The sequence below is a fragment of the Pipistrellus kuhlii genome, unplaced genomic scaffold (genome assembly GCF_014108245.1).
Source record: "Pipistrellus kuhlii isolate mPipKuh1 unplaced genomic scaffold, mPipKuh1.p scaffold_m20_p_52, whole genome shotgun sequence".
Lineage (NCBI taxonomy): Eukaryota > Metazoa > Chordata > Mammalia > Chiroptera > Vespertilionidae > Pipistrellus > Pipistrellus kuhlii.
Window position 1 is genome coordinate 615,948 of NW_023425554.1, and position 19,246 is coordinate 635,193.

General features: G+C 38.9%; 1 protein-coding gene across 1 annotated transcript; it reads left to right on the forward strand.

Annotated features, from left to right (window-relative positions):
* Positions 1-13,541: 13,541 nt before the first annotated feature.
* LOC118706561 (olfactory receptor 7A5-like) lies at positions 13,542-14,471 on the forward strand. The gene has a single exon (XM_036415985.1). It carries the CDS (start codon positions 13,542-13,544, stop codon positions 14,469-14,471), a length of 930 nt encoding a protein of 309 aa, XP_036271878.1.
* The last annotated feature ends 4,775 nt before the right edge of the window (positions 14,472-19,246 follow it).

A 19,246-nucleotide genomic window follows, 5' to 3' on the forward strand; every position in this document is an offset into this window, starting at 1 on the left:
TTGGGGGGGAAAAAACATCTTAGGCAACATAAACAGAAATTTACATGTAGCCCTTAGGCAGGAAATAATAGAAATTTTCAAGGGACAAACAAGGTGGAGGCTGCTTCAGCTAACAATGTCTCAACTAGAGGGTGAGTGGTTAGAGCAATTAAGGTTGTTGACCAGCCTTCCTGGCTTCCTGTCAGCATCTCTCTTTTAGTGAAACTGATTTGTTCCCGGCACATTGCCAATTACTTTTTGGGGCCATGTTATCACCAGGCTTTTCTCACCCCTTAATAATAATTGTAAAAATAATGATACAAGGAATGACATCAACACCAATTTATCTTTATCCTGAAGAATATAGAAGCAGTATCAAATTCCAGTTGGTAAGCCTCCTGTGGACATGTAAACAGGGGACTCTATTTTCTCATGGCTATGTTGGATACCCTATTTAAAGAAACTTTAAAAAATGGTTAAAAAACAAGAGAGGCAAAATGGACATAAAGGGGAAAAATGTCTAATACTCAGGTGAGTGATGGAGATGAAGCAAAGCTCCTTAGCTCTGGCAGAATTCCAACCCCAGTTCTGTCCCCTGATGCCCAGAATAACTAATGAAGCAACAAAAAGCAATTTATCCCAGAGAAAAAAAAGTGATATTCTACATATTTACAAGATGCTGTACAGATTGAACATTCCTTTGGAAAAAGGAACAAAGGAAACAAACACACAATCTACATCAGCTAATACAATAAACAATAATGCGGGTTATTAAAGATGAAATGCAAAACAGTGTGTAAATGGTAATAAAACATGTCAGCCTTGTGTAATTCGATGACTGACTTTTCAGTTTAACTACCACATATTAGCTGTTTAAAATTGCAGGTCATTTGAACCATTTCATTTCTTTAAATTAATTATATTTTTTGGTAGAGCCTACATGGTTTTTACATGCTTTCTTTGTTTTTAATCAATTAATTAGTTAATTTAAAAAAATTATTGATTTTAAAGTGGAAGGGAACAGAAGAGAAAAACATCAATGATGAGAGAGAATCATTGATTGGCTACCTCCTGCACCACCACACCAGGGACTGATCCCGCATCACGGGTATGTGCTCTGACCAGGAATCAAACTGTGACCTCCTGGTTCATAGGTTGATTCTCAACCACTGAGCTACACTGGGTGAGCTAATTTATTTTTTGTTAATCCTGACCTGAGAATATTTTTTCCATTGATTCTAGAGACAGGGAGGGGGGGAAAGAGAGAGAGAGAGAGAGGAATATAGATATGAAAAACATTGATTGATTGCCTCCTGCACATGCTGCAACCTGGGGCCAGGAAATGCACTTGCAACCCAGGTATGTGGCCTTGACTGGGAATTCATCCCATGAACCTTGGGTGTGCAGGACAACACTCTACCGCTGGCCAGAGCTATATACATTTTTTAAAATGAGATAATATTGGTTTATGATATTATCTAAGTTTCAGGTATACCTGAATTATGATAATTATTAATGTCCTCATCTGATGGTGAAGATTGCAGCATCCATCAGCCTATGGTGATGGACAAGTAATCAATATACTGAATGTAGAGTGCTTGGTATACTTCCCTCATGTTAGTAAATGAATGGTTACCACTGTGATGGGATGAGGCTGATTACTCTACCTCTCAAATGTCTTTAATGCTTCCCAACATCTTGGTCTTCAATTTCACAGACATGTTTCAATTCCCTGTCATTTCTCCCACCTAACATTCGGGCACCCCTTTAGTCAAATACTCACACTGACTCAGAGAGAACTTTAATGCTGATCGTTGCACTCTCTGATTTAAATTCCTCCCCTAGTCCTACCTAACTGGAGATAGAAGTCAAAATTCCATAGCTTCAAACATGAGGCTCAAGTGCCTGTGAACTTTCAGCCAGATCCACCCTCACAGAGCCCTGGCCTCCCTCACACAGGTCTCCTAAACATTGAACTTGACTCCAGCTTCACCTGACACCGTAGCTGCAGGGCTCAGAGCATTTAAGGGCTTGCTTTCCTCTGCTTGGGGTCTCCCCACTGGTCTTTTGGAATTTTTCACCCCCCTCTCCACCCTCCAAACTCCAGCTCCTCTTTCAGAGAGACTAGATCCTCTCCTTCATGAACCTTTTCTTTTTCTAGCATTAGCATAGGAAAAGGTCACTTTCTCATGCTCTTAATCTAAGTGTTAGGAAACGCATGGTGAGACTTTTATTTAATTTCATGTCTTTGTTCCTTGCTAGACTGTGAGTACCTGAGACATAGAGCATGTTATACAAACTCATTCTCCCCCTTCAGATTTGGTTTAGTGTGGCTGAATAAACATGTATTCTATGACAGGATTCTATGAAGTTAGGCAGAGGACATGCTTTAGGAATGTTCTCTATATTCTGAGATCAGGAGCCATTATGGGATTGTAAGAATGAAATAGAATGGAACCAAGGAGGCACAAAAGGAAGTATTAGAGTGTGTCGTACACAGTGAGGGTACATTCATGATCATTTCATGATTCCCTTTGTTCTCGAGTGCATGTGTCTGGATGACAATGTAAAAGGCATGTCTTATTTTGAGACACAGTAAAAACAGATATAGAATTCGACACAAGAAATGCAAGACCTGCTTAAAAGGCCATTTCCTGCTAATGTAGAAAAAGTAATAAGAATGAAGAGCCCAGTAGGGCCAGTGCAGAGAGAAGAGGGAGCCAGCGTGGGGGCTAAAGTTACCTTGGACTCAAGGGACCACACACCAACTGGACCTTAACTGCACCGCTGGGCTCATCACAGTGTCCTCCCCAGCCTCTGATCTAATTGTGTTTCCTGCATCTATGCCATGTTTATTAGACCATCCTGGTGGTTAAATGGCTCAATGGCATCTTTGTTATTTGGGACATTGAGTTTTTATCTCTTTTGTGACACACGTGATGTGTGGGCACTAGTCCTGGTTCTGTTCCTTGTCAATCTACAAATCATTCTTTATAGAATTCTGCTTATTCCACAACTATTAATCGCCTTTCTTCACATATTTACCCCTGAGAATTCAATATTATAGCACACTGATTTCATTATCCTGGGCCTTCTTTGCAAAATGTGAGGTCAAATAAGCAGAGAGCTCACTGACTTTGTTCATTTATGTAGTTTTATAAATGTGTGCTTTTATATGGAAAAATGTTAAGGTATGTAATATTCAAAATATAAAAATGGCAGGGAAAATAAACATAGTTGAATATTGTGTATTCAAATATTGGCATTAATAAAATTGGAAGAAAATTGTAAAACAAAACAAAAGCCAAATACCCCTCTCCCCTACAGAACTTTAATTACATTAAAATAAGCCTCCAATTCCAGATATATGGGAAAGGGTATGGAAATAAAAATACAAAATATACTTTTAAAAGGCAGTGGAGTAAGCAGTATCCACAGTTATAATTTCTACCTATGTAAGCATCAATAGATTATGCTTAGAAAATGGATAGAAATGATCATTAATTGAATGCAGAAGAATGTTTTTGCCAAGGTGAAAGATGTAGAACTGTTTATGTAAATGTAATGGGAGAAGACACAATATGACAGACCAATGGAATTGACTACACAAAATTAATACATTTCATCCATTCCCCTAAATCCCATCTATACACATATAAAGGAATTCCATGCCAAACAGCAGTGTTTTCAGGAGAGAACTAATTTAGCATGCTAACTGTATTAACTATGTATTCACCTGCCTAGCAAACAGATATGGCAGTCTCTCAGCTCTGAGCTGGCCTGGTTAGGCTCTCAGGTTACCTCAGAGAGAAATTCTGGGATGCCTTCCTTGAATCTTCCCTCAGCATCTGCTGCACTCTCAGACTCACCTGATGGGGCTCTGAAAGGAAGGACTCCTTGTAGAAGACTGAGTTGCTCCCTAGATGACTAATGTTGGAGGCTGAAGCTCTGTTCTCAGACAAAAGAGCAGGAAGGAATCAAGCACTAGTCTCAGTCAGACTAAAGACTCCAAAAGAAACAAATACGTTCTTTTCCAGCCTAACCTTGCACTGGTTGTGAGTTTGCCACGGAGGAGATATCACTCCTCCCTTTAACTGCTCATTAGATACTGTTGGCATTGTTGCCTCCACCTCTGAGCACCTGGTTTCCCTATGGGACACAGAGGAACAGAATGGGAAATGTTCTTGCCGTTCTCTGTTCCCAAGGGACCAGGTTAGAAGTTAAGTAAATCTTGTTTTTGTTACTCCTTCATGAGCCTCTTGTGGTTTCATCTCCCAGGTCCTTATCTAACTTTGAATTAAATTTTCTAAATTCTCTAAAGTCCAAGACCATGGAGACTACCTTGACTAGGAACCTTGGATTTTCAAAGCACTGGATTATTGTGAGGCACAAGCCATGATACCTCCAGAAAATTGCTATTTCTCTCCTCAACAAGGGAGAAGACTGTGTGAGTTTGATGTAAAGTCAGAGTCCTTAGCTTCATGACACATTTTTCAAATCAATGAGAAATTTTATACTTATATCAGAAGATAAGAGTTGCTATTTAGTCCCATTATATAAGACCTTTGTTAATTATGAGACATAATTTTATGCTATACAATCTGAGTTTAGTATGTTATATGCATTATTTGATTTAACGTTTATAAAAATCCTTTCTCTGAAGTGATAAAAATATCAATTTCATTCTCCATTGCAGTAGTAGGCTTGAGTAAGTCTAGTGACCAACCCAACATTATAGTCAGAGTAAGATGTTTAGAATCTGTCATGATGCTTTCCATTCTCAAACTGTGCAGTGGTTCCCAACAAGGGAAAACCTGAAGGTAGGCTGCTAAATACTTGCAATACCCAACACAAATAATTATGTCACATTTAGAAGGTAAAAATTCCTACTCTAGATGAGCCCTTCTCCAACTTCACAGTGCTGATTATTGACTTTAAAAAATAACATTGACTAGGTGTTTCATCACCAAAAGGCTTTATTCAGGAAAAAGAAAGTATTGCAATCCATGCATGCAGACATGCCAAGCCAAATGCACACTCTAGCCTTTGGGCCAAGATGAAGGGTCCTTATGGAGAGGAATGGAAGAGGGAAGGGGAAGTTAGAAAAATGGAATTTTATAGAGTTCTTCCTGTAGGGCTCTCCCGATTACATAGTGTGAGAAATTCCATTAGTGCTATCTCTTCCGTTAGCCCCTCCTGTCTGGTTATGTTTCCTTAAATTCCTGGTAGCCGTTATCCTCTTTATTATCCACAAATGAGTGAGATCATGTGGAATTTTTCTTTCATTGACTGACTTATTTCACTTAGCATAATGTTCTCCAGTTCCATTCAGGTTGCTGAAAATGGTAAGAATTCCTTCTTTTTATGGCAGCATAGTATTCCATTGTGTAGATGTACCATACTTTTCTGATCCAGTCATCTGCTGACGAGCACCTAGGCTGTTTCCAAATCTCAGCTATTGTAAACATAGGGGTGCATATATCCTTTCTGATTGGTGTTTTTAGTTTCTTAGGATATATTCTTAGGAGTGGGATTACTGGGTCAAATGGGAGATCCATTTTCAGTTTTTTGTTCTCCACAATGGCTGCACAAGTCTGCATTCCCATCAGCAGTGCACAAGTGTTCTTTTTTCTCCGTATCCTCACCAACACTTGTCTTTGGTGATTTTTTGATGATAGCCATTCTGACAGATGTGAGATGGTACCACATTGTTGTTTTGATTTGCATCTCTTGAAAAATTAGTAACTTTGAGCATGTTTTCCTATGTCTCTTGGCCTTCCTTCTGTCTTCTTTCTAAAAGATTCTATTTAGGCCCATTGCCCATTTCTTTATTGGATCATTTATCTTCTTTTTATTTAGTTGTATAAGCTGCCTGTAGATGTTGGAGATTAAACCTTTATCAGTGATAACATTTGCAAATATGTTCTCCCATACAGTGGGTTTTCTTATTGTTTTGTTGATGGGGTGGTTTTTTTTGCTGTGAAAAAGCTTTTTATTTTTATGTAGTCCCATTTGTTTATTTTCTCTTTAGCTTCCATTGCCCTATGGGTAGTATCAGTGAAGTTCTTTTGGCATATGTCTGAGATTTTGTTGCCTGTGGATACCTCTATTATTTTTATGGTTTCCCATCTTATGTTTAAGTCCTGTATCCATTTTGAGTTTATTTTTGTGTATGGTATAAGTTGATGATCTAGTTTCTTTCTTTCTTTCTTTCTTTCTTTCTTTCTTTCTTTCTTTTTTTTTTTTTTTTATTTGCATATATCTGTCCAATTTTCCCAACATCATTTATTGAAGAGACTGTCTTGACTCCATTGTATGTTCATGCCTCCTTTATCAAATATTAATTGAGCATAGAGGTGGATATCTGGATTCTCTATTCTATTCCATTGATCTATATGTCTGTTCTTCTACTAGTACCAGGCTTTTTTGAGAACAGGGACTTTGTAATACAGCTTGAAATCTGGTATTGAGCTCCCTCCTACTTTATTCTTCTTTCTCAGAATTGCTCTGGCTATTTGGGGTCTTTTTTAATTCCAGATAAATTTTTGGAGAGTTTTTTCTACATCTATAAAATATGCCATTGGTTTTTTAATGGGAAGTGCATTGAATCTATAGATTGCTTTGAGTAGTATGGACATTTTAATGATGTTGATTCTACCAATCCATGAACATGGTATGTTCTTCCATTTGTTTACATCTTCCTCTATCACTTTTTTCAGTGTCCTATAGTTTTCTGCATATAGGTCCTTTACCTCCTTAGTTAAGTTTATTCCTAGATATCTTAATTTTTTTGGTGAAATGGTAAATGAGATTGCTTTTTTAGTCTCTCCTTCTGTAAATTCACTATTGGTGTATAGAAAAGCCATAGATTTCTTGGCATTAATTTTGTATCCTACTACATTGCCGAATTCATTATTAAGTCTATTAGTTTTTTGATGGAGTCTTCTGGGTTTTTTATGTATCGATACAATATCATGTCATTTGCAAATAAAGACTACTTTACTTCCTCTTTTCCAATTTGGATGCCTTTTATTTCTTCTTCTTGTCTAATTGCAATGCTTAATACTTTCAGTACTATGTCAAACAGGAGTAGTGAGAGTGGGCATCCCTGTCTTGTTCCTGTTCTTAGGGGAAATGGTTTTGGTTTTTGCCTATTGAGTATGATGTTTGCTGTGGGTTTATCATATATAGCTTCTATTATATTGAGGTATAATCCTTCTATTCCCACCTTGTTGAGAGTTTTTATCAAGAAAGGGTGTTGGATTTTGTCACATGTTTTTTCTGCATCAATTGATATGACTATGTGATTTTTATCTCTCAATTTGTTTATGTCATGTATCACATTTATTGATTTTCGGATATTTTACCATCCTTGCATTCCTGGAATAAATCCTACTTGATCATGGTGTATGATCTTTCTGATGGAGCCGATTTGCTAGAATTTTGTTGAGGATTTTGGCATCTATGTTCATAAGGGATATTCGGCTATAATTCTCTTTCATTGTGTTGTCTTTATCTGGTTTTTGGTATTAGGGTGATGCTGGCTTTATAAAAGGATCTTGGAAATGTTCTTTCCTCTTGAGTTTTTTTGAATAGTCTGAGGAGGATAGATTTTAGTTCTTCCTTGAATGTTTGGTAAAACTCTATTGTGAAGCTGGCTGGTCCTGAGCTTTTGTTTGCTGGAAGCTTTTTGATGACTGCTTCAATTTCCTCCATAGTTACTGGCCTATTGAGCTGTTTAGATTCTTCCTGATTGAGTTTTGGAATGCTATATCTTTCTAGGAATATGTCATTTTCCTTCAGGTTGTCCAGTTGTTCATAGTATTTTTTAACAATCCTTTGTATTTTGGTGGGGTCTGTTGTTATTTCACCTCTTTCATTTCTGATTTTGTTTATTTGGGTCCTCTCTCTTTGCTTCTTGGTGAGCCTGGCTAGAAATTCATCAATCTTGTTTATCCAGAAATCTGTAATACTTTCAACAATAAAGATAAAAAATAAAAAATAGAATAAAATAGTAATTTTTAAAAAGATGTCTGTAGGAGTGTCTTACTTCTGCAGACTTAAGGGGACAATCCATTTGCTCTCCTACTCTAGTTGCTCATGCCACATAGCACTTCCGCCATCTTTAAAGCCAGCGGTATAGCATCTTTTAGTCTCCCTCTGATTCCAACAATTCTTTCTTCCTCTTCCAAGTGTTAGAACCACATGCTTTCATTAGTCCCACCTACATTATTATGGCCAATCTTATCTGAAAGTCTGATTAGCCCAACTATCTAATCGGCCACTCTCATCCTATCTTACAATGAAAAGTAACATATTACAAGTTTCTGGGGATTATGATGTGGACTAGGGACCTGTTGCAGGAATATTCCTGCAAGACTTCCAGCGGGCTTCCCTCCTGCCACTGCCACCTCTCCCATCCCCCCCCCACCTCTACCGCTACAGTGGGCAAGGCCGGTGGGACGGACCGGGCACCTTCAGCCATCACTGCCACCATCTACATGGCTGTGTGTGCTGCCACCACTGCTGTGTGCCTCATTCCCATGCCCAACCTGCTGCACGCGCAGTCGCCACCTCCGTGGCCACACACACCATGCCCCGCCCCACCACGCACACGCTGCCAGTGTTTTCCCTCCAGCAGCCGCAGCCACCTTGCTTTCCACTTTCCCTCCCTCTTCTTTCTATGCTGTCTTCAGTCTTCACTCCTCCCTCCCTCCACATATGCTAATTAACCATCATCTTTGTTGAGTTATTTTGCATACTGGCTCTGATTGGCTGGTTGGGCATGGCTGGTGGGTGTAGTGGAGTGATGGTTAATTTACATATTACTCTATTATTAGGTAGGATATATTTAGAAGCTCTGCCTACTATGAAAATCTTTTCAATAATGTATTCCATGGTGTCACACAAGAGCCCTTGTATAAAAAATATCAAAAAAGGTATTTTTTCAGAAGACTATCATATGATGTCATTTATAAATCCTTATAAAAATAATTGATCAATGAATGTATAACAGCTTCTAAAGTGAGTGAATACACTATGCATTCAAAATTACATGCAAAATGATTTTTAATTCTAAAAACCTAGAACAACCTATACCTGACTCTAACACAGCCACTCCCTTCTACTCAAAGTGTGGTCCACAGACCAGCACCTACAGCATCAATACCACTTTGGAAACTGGTTTGATTCAAAGAATCTCTGGGCCCACCAAGACCTGCATTTGAACTATAATCCTAGTAACTTGTATGCACATTGAAGTTGGAAAAGAGCTGGTCTAGACTAGATTTTCTCACCTTCTCATGCTGGCATTCATTAGGGCAGGATAATTATTACTGGAGGGTGGTATAGGTGTTGAGCAACCTTCCTCCAGGCATTGCCAAATATTTTTAGGAGCAAAATCATCTCGGGTAGAGAACCACTGGCCCAGAGTTGGAAAATTGGAAGCAACCTGACAGATTCCAATCAAGGCCCATCCCTTGTTTAGCTCATAACTTTGAGCAAGTCAATAAAGTCCTTAAAACTCAATTTTTGTAATGGGAATGGAATTCATAATAGAATGGGCATTTGAAAAATTAAATCAGGCAAACTCTATAAGGTACTAAACTCAGATTATATGGCATAAAACTTTCAAAATGTATCTCATACTTAACAAATATTTTATAATGAGGTACTAAATGACAGCTATTCACTTGTGAAATTAGTACAAAATTCCTTATTATTTTGACAAGTGTGTCAGAAAGCCAAAGAGTGTGAAGCCCAGGATTCCATAAAAAAAGGAACTCAGTCCTTTTGTTGGAGAGAAGAGCAATTCTCTAGAGAAATCAGGGCTGTGTCCCCACCACAGATCACTCCTTGAGCATCAGAAGGCCCTAGTCCTGATGGGCTCCATAATCTCAGACATGGAAGAAAATGGTCAATCAGTGTTGGAATAAGGTAGTAAAAGGTTAGATGTCTGGAAAGCATGTAAGATCAAGACAAGGCATCATAAAAACTAAACTCACTTGATTTTTAACTGGACTCTTGGGATCAGAGAATCATTAGGAAAATTCCTTTCTGTTTATTCCAGAGGCCTAGAGGGAAATCATGTGCTTAGATGTTTAAAAGACACAAGGGAAATGTGCCGGATGAGCAGATATAGAGAGAGCTGTAAATATCTACCCGTGTAATCCTCAGCTTGTACAACGCTGGGGGACAGGACATGGTTGCTGATTTTGATTCCTAAGCTGGCTCAGGAACTGATGCTTCTTTATTTCTTCCTGCTGTCTCATGAGGGGTAAAGCTTCAGTCTCATCATCAAACATCCAGGGACCAATTCAGACTTCCTCTCAGAGACCCATCCAGGTGAGTCTGGTAATGCAACAGGTACATCATGAAAGGGTCAGGAGGATGGAACCTGTCAGTTTTTACCTGAGTCACTGTGACCCTAATCAACCCAGCCCATAGACCTTATGTCTTTGTTTGTATTCTTGGGTAAGTAAAGTAACTCACCTATACTCAATTTACTTAATATGTTAATATGTATGTATCTCTTTGAATCTGCAATATATGGCCTATAGTGGACAATTGGGTGGTGCGAATGGGAGTCCAGTTGGATGACATTGTAGAATGAGTGGGATGCATAATGGCTGTAGGGAAATGAAAACATATTGAGGAGCTTTGCAATTCAGGGAGAAGGAGACAGAGTGTTAGGTGTGGAGAACAATGCAGTGAAGTGAGAGTGTTTTTATTAAATTTCTAAGACAAGGTGTATTTGAAATTGCTTTGTGTTCTTTGAAAATATTCCAACTAATGAATGTAGATATGAGTAGCTTAAAACAGCAATTAGTGAGGCATACATTGCAGTCTCTTCTCTCATGCTGGCATTCACATGAAAAATATTTAATACATCTAATGAGGAATACTAAATAGTTCTCCTTCATCACTCGTGAGGCTGCATATATGTTGGGGTTTTGTACTCTTTTACTTTCTATATTGTACAGTGAGTGGAAATTCCTGTCCCACACTAAGCCTTTTCCTGCAGTGGTCATTTTTCCATACTTTGAATGAGAAATTCTGCCATGCAATTGGGGAATATAAATTGAGGACTGACTATCTTCTAGCCCAAGAGTATAGTGTGCTGAAACACAATATTTCTTACAGTTCAGTGATAGAGAAATTAAGGCCACAATTGTACCTTAAGTCTTAATGATACAAAGGCACATAGTTCACAACAGTTTACATCTATGTAATGAGGACTTCACTGTTCCAACTAATGGGATGGAATATCTCCAAAAGTTTAAAATTTTCTTCTTTACTTCAAGCGGGATTTCATTGTAAAATCCCCTTACTCAAGGAACCTAAAGAATAGAGAGACTTAAACTCAGTTCCATCAAATGTATTTTACTGAATAAATTGCTCCATGAGATTTCCATTGCTGCTATAAAACAACATTGCTGCAGTCTTTGCTGAAAGTGAACATACAAGCCTAGGTGCCAGAAGCCTGAAATGACTCTCTTATCAAGATTGTGCTGGACTGGGATCCTTCTAGAGGCTCATGGGAGAATCTGTCTTCTTCCCAGTTCCAGTTTGCATTGTAGGGGTGTCGAACTCAATCAGAGAAGGGGCCAAAATCTAAAATCCAGCCTAAATCGCGGGCCGAATGGTTTACTGAACAGTCATAAACTGTCATTGTGATGGAAACGCAGTGGAGTGCAGTGATGACAGCGCGGTGCGGGCCACATTGCAAGGCCTGGTGGGACGGATTTGGCCCGCGGGCCTTGTGTTTGACACATGTGTTCTAGAGGCTCATGGGAGAATCTGTCTTCTTCCCAGTTCCAGTTTGCATTGTTAAGCACTTGCATTCTTTGACGCAGGTCCATTCCTCCTTCATTAAAACCAATAGTGTAGCCCTAGCTGGTTTGGCTCAGTGAATAGAATGTCAACCTGTGGATTGAAGGGTCCCGAGTTCGATTCCAGTCAAAGGCACATGCTGGGGTTGGGGACTTGATTCCTAGTAGGTTGCTTGCTGGAGGCAGCCAATCATTGATTCACTCTCATTATTGATTCTTTTTCTCAGTATCCCTTTCTCTCTGAAATCAATAAAAATATATTTAAAACAAAAGAAAACCAATAGTGTACATTTTCATCTTGTCTATCCTTTTGCATCTAGGGTTGTTTACCTTAGTTCCACCTGCATGGTCTAAGCTCATCTTCTATTTTAAAGTCAATCAATTAGTGTCCTGGCTGGTTTGGCTCAGAGGATAGACCTTTGGGCAGTGGATTAAAGGGTCCCGGTTGAGTTTCAGTCAAGAGCACATACCCTGCATATGCTGGGGAATTGTAGTGTCACAGAGAGGTCAATTTGGGGGAAATGAGACATAAGTACAATAATACTTTAAACAATAAAGATTTAAAGAAAACATGCCCTAGTTCTGAGTTTGAACCCAATTGGGGGCGTAACAGGAGACAGCTGATCAGTGACTCTCTCTCATCATTGATGTTTCTAGTTCTCTCTCTTCCCTCTTCCTTCCTCTCTGAAACCAATGAAAATATATGTTTTAAAAATAAAATAAAGTCAGCCAATTAACAACACTGTTCCATCTGCTACCTTGAGTTTCCCTTGCTATAAAAAAAATAATATATTTAAAGTACTGGGAATTAGAATGTGGACACCTTTGAGAGATTCTTATTTTACCTGCTACAAATCATTTTTCAGTATTATTTTATGTCACTGAAGGGCCCTTATAAAGAAAAAAGTAAACAATCATAACCTCTAGAATGAGTGAATAACTATTCTTTTAAAACTCCATGTAAAGTCAATAATTGGATCATAAGACCTAAAACTTACTGCAGCTGACACAGAACCAGCCTTTCCACTCAGAGAGGGGTCCTCAGGCAAGGACGTGCAGCATCATACCACCAGGGAGCTTGTTGGAAATGCAGAGTCTCTGAGCCCTCCAGGCCTGCTGCATCAAATTCTGCATTTGAGCCAGAATCCTCAAATGCATAGGAACAATGAAATTGAAGAAGTGCTGACCTAAACTAGTTGTTTTCACCTTTTACCATTGACATTTGGAGAGGAATAATAATTGAGGGGGCTGCTGCTTTTTTGTGAATTGTAGGTATTTAGTGGCATCCCTTCATACATTGCCAGACACTTCAGGGTAAAATCATTTCTGATTGAGACAGATTGACTAAATTATACTCAAGGCCCATCACATACTCTGATATTAACTTTGAACAGATTTCTCACCGTTTGTAATGTTAGTTTCATATATTTCTATTATTTGCTTCTATATTCTTTCCTCAAATTGAGGTGTAGGGACTTTTGCTCTTTAGCACCCTCTACTCACAACCCCGACAGTGCTGAAAACATGGTCAGCACTCAGTTCATATTCCTGGAATGCATGAAAAATTTCCCATTAAAACATAGTCCTAGATGCAACCAAATCCAGACCAAAATACTGAAGCTACAATGACTGCAGGAGACACATGTAGCATTAGAGCTACTTGAGTAACTCTAGGATTGTATAGAAAGTCCTCATATCCTTTTCTTCTTTCTTGGAAGTCACTCCCACCTCATGGAACCAGGGAATCTTACAGGAGGGTCAGAATTTCTTCTCCTGGGATTTTCAGAGGAACCAGAACTGCAGCCCCTCATATTTGGGCTTTTCCTCTCCATGTACCTGGTCACTGTGTTGGGAAACCTGCTCATCATCCTGGCTGTCAGCTCAGACTCCCACCTCCACACGCCCATGTACTTCTTCCTCTGCAACCTGTCCTCGGTAGACATCTGTGTCATCTCCACCACCATCCCAAAGATGTTGGTAAACATCCTGACACAGAGCAGAGTCATCACCTATGCAGGCTGCATCACCCAGATTTATTTTTTCTCGCTCTTTGCAGTGTTGGATGACTTCCTCTTGACCGTGATGGCTTATGATCGCTTTGTGGCCATCTGCCATCCCCTGCACTACATGGTCGTCATGAACCCCCGGCTCTGTGGGCTGCTGGTTCCGGTGTCATGGATCACAAGTATTCTACATTCCTTGTTAGAAAGTTTACTGTTACTGCTACTAACTTTCTGTACAGAATTGGAAATCCCCCACTTTTTCTGTGAACTCAGTCAGATGGCACAACTTGCCTGTTCTGACAACTTTCTTAATAACATGGTGATGTATTTTTTAACTGTGCTATTGGGTGGTGGTCCCCTCGTTGGTATCATTTACTCTTACTCTAAGATAGTGTCCTCCATCTGTGCAATCCCATCAGCTCAGGGGAAGTATAAGGCTTTTTCTACCTGTGCATCTCACCTCTCAGTTGTGTCCTTATTTTATTGTTCAAGCATAGGAGTGTACCTAGGCTCTGCTGCTTCCCAAAGCTCACACTCAAGTGCAGCAGCCTCAGCATTGTATACTGTGGTCACACCCATGCTGAACCCCTTCACCTACAGTCTCAGGAACAAGGACATAAAAGGAGCCCTGAAACGTTCTTTGGGATGGCAGCTATAAAAAAAGAGCTCTGCTGAGTCTGAAGATAGTGCACTTGATTTTATCCGTCAAGACTGGAAACCAGAAATTAAGATTCTTTAATCAGATTGTGTTTGTACAACTTGCTTCTTTTATTTATTTCCCAGAATTTCTTTTATTTGAGTTCAACTTCTTAATACAATTTAAGTAACCATTTTATTACACTTTCTGCTATGTCTATTATACAGACAGTTTTTCCCAGGTCCTAAACTCACATCATTTTCTTCCCCCAACCTTGATTAGAATGTTAATTTCAGTGTATTCATGAACAACGTGGATTTCATAAGATTAATTTATTCTCAAATAGCATATATCATTGTAAGAAAGTTGTTCTTATTCTATAGATAGAATAGTCATAAGTTGTATTATTCACTGGGAAAAACTTTGCTTGGTTACTCACACTACTTATATAATTTAATTACAGAAAAATCTGACTCCTTAATTTTAACTTTTATGTGTCTCATTATTTGTACATCAGTACTCTAACTGCTCTTCCTGATACTGTTGACTTTATTATTGTTCCTTATAAGTCTCAGCCTAATGAAGGTAATGTTATAGGCTGAAAATGCCTGGACACTAGCCTTGGGCCCTGTTACTTGTTCTTAGACCACAGTCAATATTGTGGCTGGACAGGCTCTTGTGGTCCTTATTAAAATTGCAACAATCATGAGGGATCTATTCAATCACAAGGTTTATTACTTACAGGTCCTGGAGGATACATAACATCCTAAGGGTCCCATCATAAGGTCTCAGAATGTGGGAAGGGATGGAGAAGAGAAAGAGAGCGAGAATAGGTTGAGTTGTGAGGAGAGACCTGGGTGCTTCTCTAGTAGCCTTGTCACAAAGCTGGCAATAGGGTTATTTGAGACTAGAGGCCAGGTGCAGAATTCATGTACCAGTCGGGTCCGTCAGCCAAGTCTGTGGGATCAGGCCAAAACCAGCTCTCCGACATCCCCCAAAGGGTCCTAGAATGTGAGAGGGTGCAGGTCAGGCCAAGGGACCCCACCAAAACACGATCATGGTCAGGGAGGGATGCGGGAGGTTGGTCAGCTGAAGAGGGATGGTGGGAGGGCTCCAGGGCATCAGTCCTTTAACTGCTTTTTTAGTCCATCTTGCTCAGTCCCAATTGGCCAGACCCCAGCAGCAAGAAAACCTACTAGTCGGAGCGTCTGCCCATTGTGGTCAATGCACATCATAGTGAGCAGTTGAGTGGCCTTAGCATATCATTAGCATATTTTGCTATGATTGGTGAATGGATGACCGGACACATGACATATTAGGCTTTTATTATATAGGATAGATGTCTTTGAAACTAATGCCTCATACATCAAAAGTTTAATGTCAGGTATTTACACGAATATCATGCTATTAGGACTTATAACTAATCTCTTAGTTTTATTATCTTATTCAACTCAGTGTCCAGAATACCTAGAATGCTACCTGGGAAGATTGATTATCAAGTATATATGTCAAAGTGGTTTCTATACGGATATGAGGCAGGAGAGAAAGAAATCAAAACCCTGACATCTGGGCATGATCAAAGAGAAAACAGTTTATGGCAGGAAACCCCCTGCAGTGGTTAGAGGTCACAACAAGGACTGGCTAGAACCAGATCATTCCAAGATGGAAGAAAATTGACAAAAGATTGAAACTAAAGCTCATTATATCATCATTACAATGAAAACTCACACCACAAATAGAAACGTGGCCAAGGAGGACAAACTCTATGACACTTTCAGAAAAACCCTCTTAGGAACGAAGTCCCCTGCCACCCAAAAGGCAGAGTCAGAATTTGGTGCCATAGTGCTTGTAGACACCCCCTTCCCCCTTCCACCTTAAACTCACATAAAATCCCAGTAACCAACTGACCACTGGTGCAACTCACTCTAGAGTTGGTCCACTCATGTGGGTACTTTTCTTCTATAGTGGCACCCACGCCCAGGCCTCTTTCTTTGTCTTTACCTGAATAAAACTTGCTTTGATTCATCCTTGAAATCTTTCCTGGATGAGTCAAGGATCTGAAGTTCACCTGATACTCGAAAGTTCTGGATTGTGCTGGGACAGGGACAGTCCCCAGCACACAAGCAGTCCAGTAACACATGCATACATGAGAGGTACAGAGACAAGGGAAATGAGGCATATATGACATTCTGAGCTAAAGAGAGGTATTGAAGATACTACCCAATCCCCATTGAGTACACTGGCTCCTTCTCCCTAAATTAATGACCTTATGTGCATGGGTGTAGGGAGTGGTTATAGGGGTAAGCCTCAGATTGACCTGCTAGCAAAGCTTCAAACAAGTTTCAATTTAGAGGGCATAGCCCTCTTAGCATAATTAAGCTTGACCGTATAACCCTCCTTAGATCTTTCCTGGGTAGGTAATGGACTGTGGAAAGTGCAGCAAGTGCTGCCAAAACAAGTGAAATTCACAAGAACATTGTAACTATGGTGACCACTACCTTTGACTACAAAATAAAGACTTAACTTGCAGCCTGAATCTGTTCTGTGGCCTCAGTCAGGCACAGAAGATCCACCTAGACCCAGCTCATTCTCTTTGTCTTTTCTTTATCCTTAGCCAGACCTCCCTCAGGCTCACCAAACCTTGGCTGTGCTGGTGTGGCACACATGGGTTTATTTCTTGGCTCCCTGTTCTGTTGCTTTGATCTGTGAGTCTGTTTTTATGCCAGTACTGTACTGCTTTAATTACTATAGTTTTATATGTAGCTTGAAATCTGTGAGCATGATGGTTCTAGCTTATTTTTACTTTCTCAAGAATGCTTTAGCTATTCAGGATTTTTTTGTAGTGCCCTATAAGTTTAAGAACTGTTTGCTTTATTTCTGTGAAAAAATGAAATTAGAATTTTGATAGAGATTGCATTTAATCTATAGATTGCTTTTGTGTGTTTTTTTTTAATTCAATCTAATAAATTTGAAGAACTAATTCACTTTATTGAGTGATTCATGAATCAAACAGCATCCTACCTAACAAGTAAGACTAATTTCTGAAGGTTTGTACAAGAGTAGAAGTTTTTTACAGGGGGAAAAATGGGTAGCATAAGAAAGCTCTTAGTAACAGAAAACAAAGAATTGGGGGGGGGGGGGCGGGTTGACATCTTTTTTTGGGGAGAGGAGAACAAGAAGGTTTTATCATGCAGATTTCTTCTTCTTTCAACAGGGATGAAAAGGGCCCATGTGACAGACTATCTTACTGGTGCTTGACCAAAAGATTCCAACCTGGCTGATTAAAATTGTATTTCTGGGAGATATAAAACTTCCATTAGATCCAGTATTAAATCTAGGTTTGGCATTCTGGACTTTTAGCATGAGTAATGCCAATATTAATTCTTCCAATCAGTGGCCAGAGTATACCTTTCCATTTTTGCATTTTCTTCAATAACATTAATCAATATGTTATAGTTTTCAGTGTACAGGTCTTTTACTTCCTAGGTTATGGTTACTCCTAGTATTTTATTCTTTTTGTTGCAGTTGTAAGTGGATTATTTTCTTAATTTCTCTCTCAGACAGTTTGTTATTAGACACCATAGATTTCTGTAAATTCATTTTATGTCCCACAATGTTGCTGAAATTCATTTTTTGGTTCTAACAAATTGTTTTTATTTTAAATAACTTATTGAATTAATGAATGAAATAAACTGAATGTATTTATTATTTCTTGAAATACATTTTCTATGTCTTCCTCAGTTTCCTTTCCTTCTGGAAGCCCTATTATTCTAATATGTTTTGTTTTGTATTGCCCCAAAGTTCCCTTAGGCTCTCCTCCTGCTTTAAAAATTTTTTTTTCCAAAAGCTGCTCTAATTGGATACTTTTTCCCATCTTGTCTTCTACCTCACTGATGCAGTCCTCTGCTTCTTCTAGTCTACTCTTGATCCTTTCTATTGAGTTCTTCATAATAGCAATGTTGTTTTTCATTTCTTCTTGGTTCATCTTCATTTTCTCTTGGTTCTTCTTCAATTCCTCTTGGTTCTTCTTCATTTCCTCTTGGTTCTTATTCATATCGTCAAATTTCTCTTCCATTCTTTTTAGCCATCCTAGGATCATTATTCTGAATTCTTGCTCTGGTAGGTTGCTTGCCTCTAAATCATTTACTTCCTTTTCTGGTGATGCCTCCTTTTCTTTCATGTGTGGGCTATTTATTTGTCTCCCCATGGTCTCTCTTTTCAGGATGTCTGGTTATGTGGTATTCCTTCTCCTGCATTGATTTAAAGGCACAAAATACAACACTACCCAGTACAACACAAAAGGCACTGAACAGGAATGTATTTGCCATATTAATAACCTCTAATAAAGGTGACCACTAGAGAAAGGCGAATTAGGGGATAGGAGAGAAAGAAGAAAGGAAAAAAAGGAAAGAGGAATAAATAAAAGATAGAAAAAGCAGGGGAAAAAATTAATGTCAAAATGAAGTTGGGAAACAGTAGAGAGAGAGAGAGAGAGAGAGAGAGAGAGAGAGAGAGAGAGAGAGAGAGAGAGAGAGAGAGAGAGAGAGAGAAGAGAGAGAAGAAGAAGAAGAAGAAGAAGAAGAAGAAGACGAAGAAACTATATATATATATATATATATATATATATATATATATATATATATATATGGAGAAAATTCCCATAGAACAACCACTAATCCCAGCAAATGCCAGAAACAATACTTGAAGATTAATACAAACTACAATAGCCACTATTATTAAGCAAAGCTATGATAAACAGAAGTAAAAAAACAAAAACAAAGGAATTTAAAAAATAC

Excerpts from the sequence above, each read along its gene's own strand:
- LOC118706561 (XM_036415985.1), top strand. The coding sequence starts at position 13,542 with ATGGAACCAGGGAATCTTACAGGAGGGTCAGAATTTCTTCTCCTGGGA.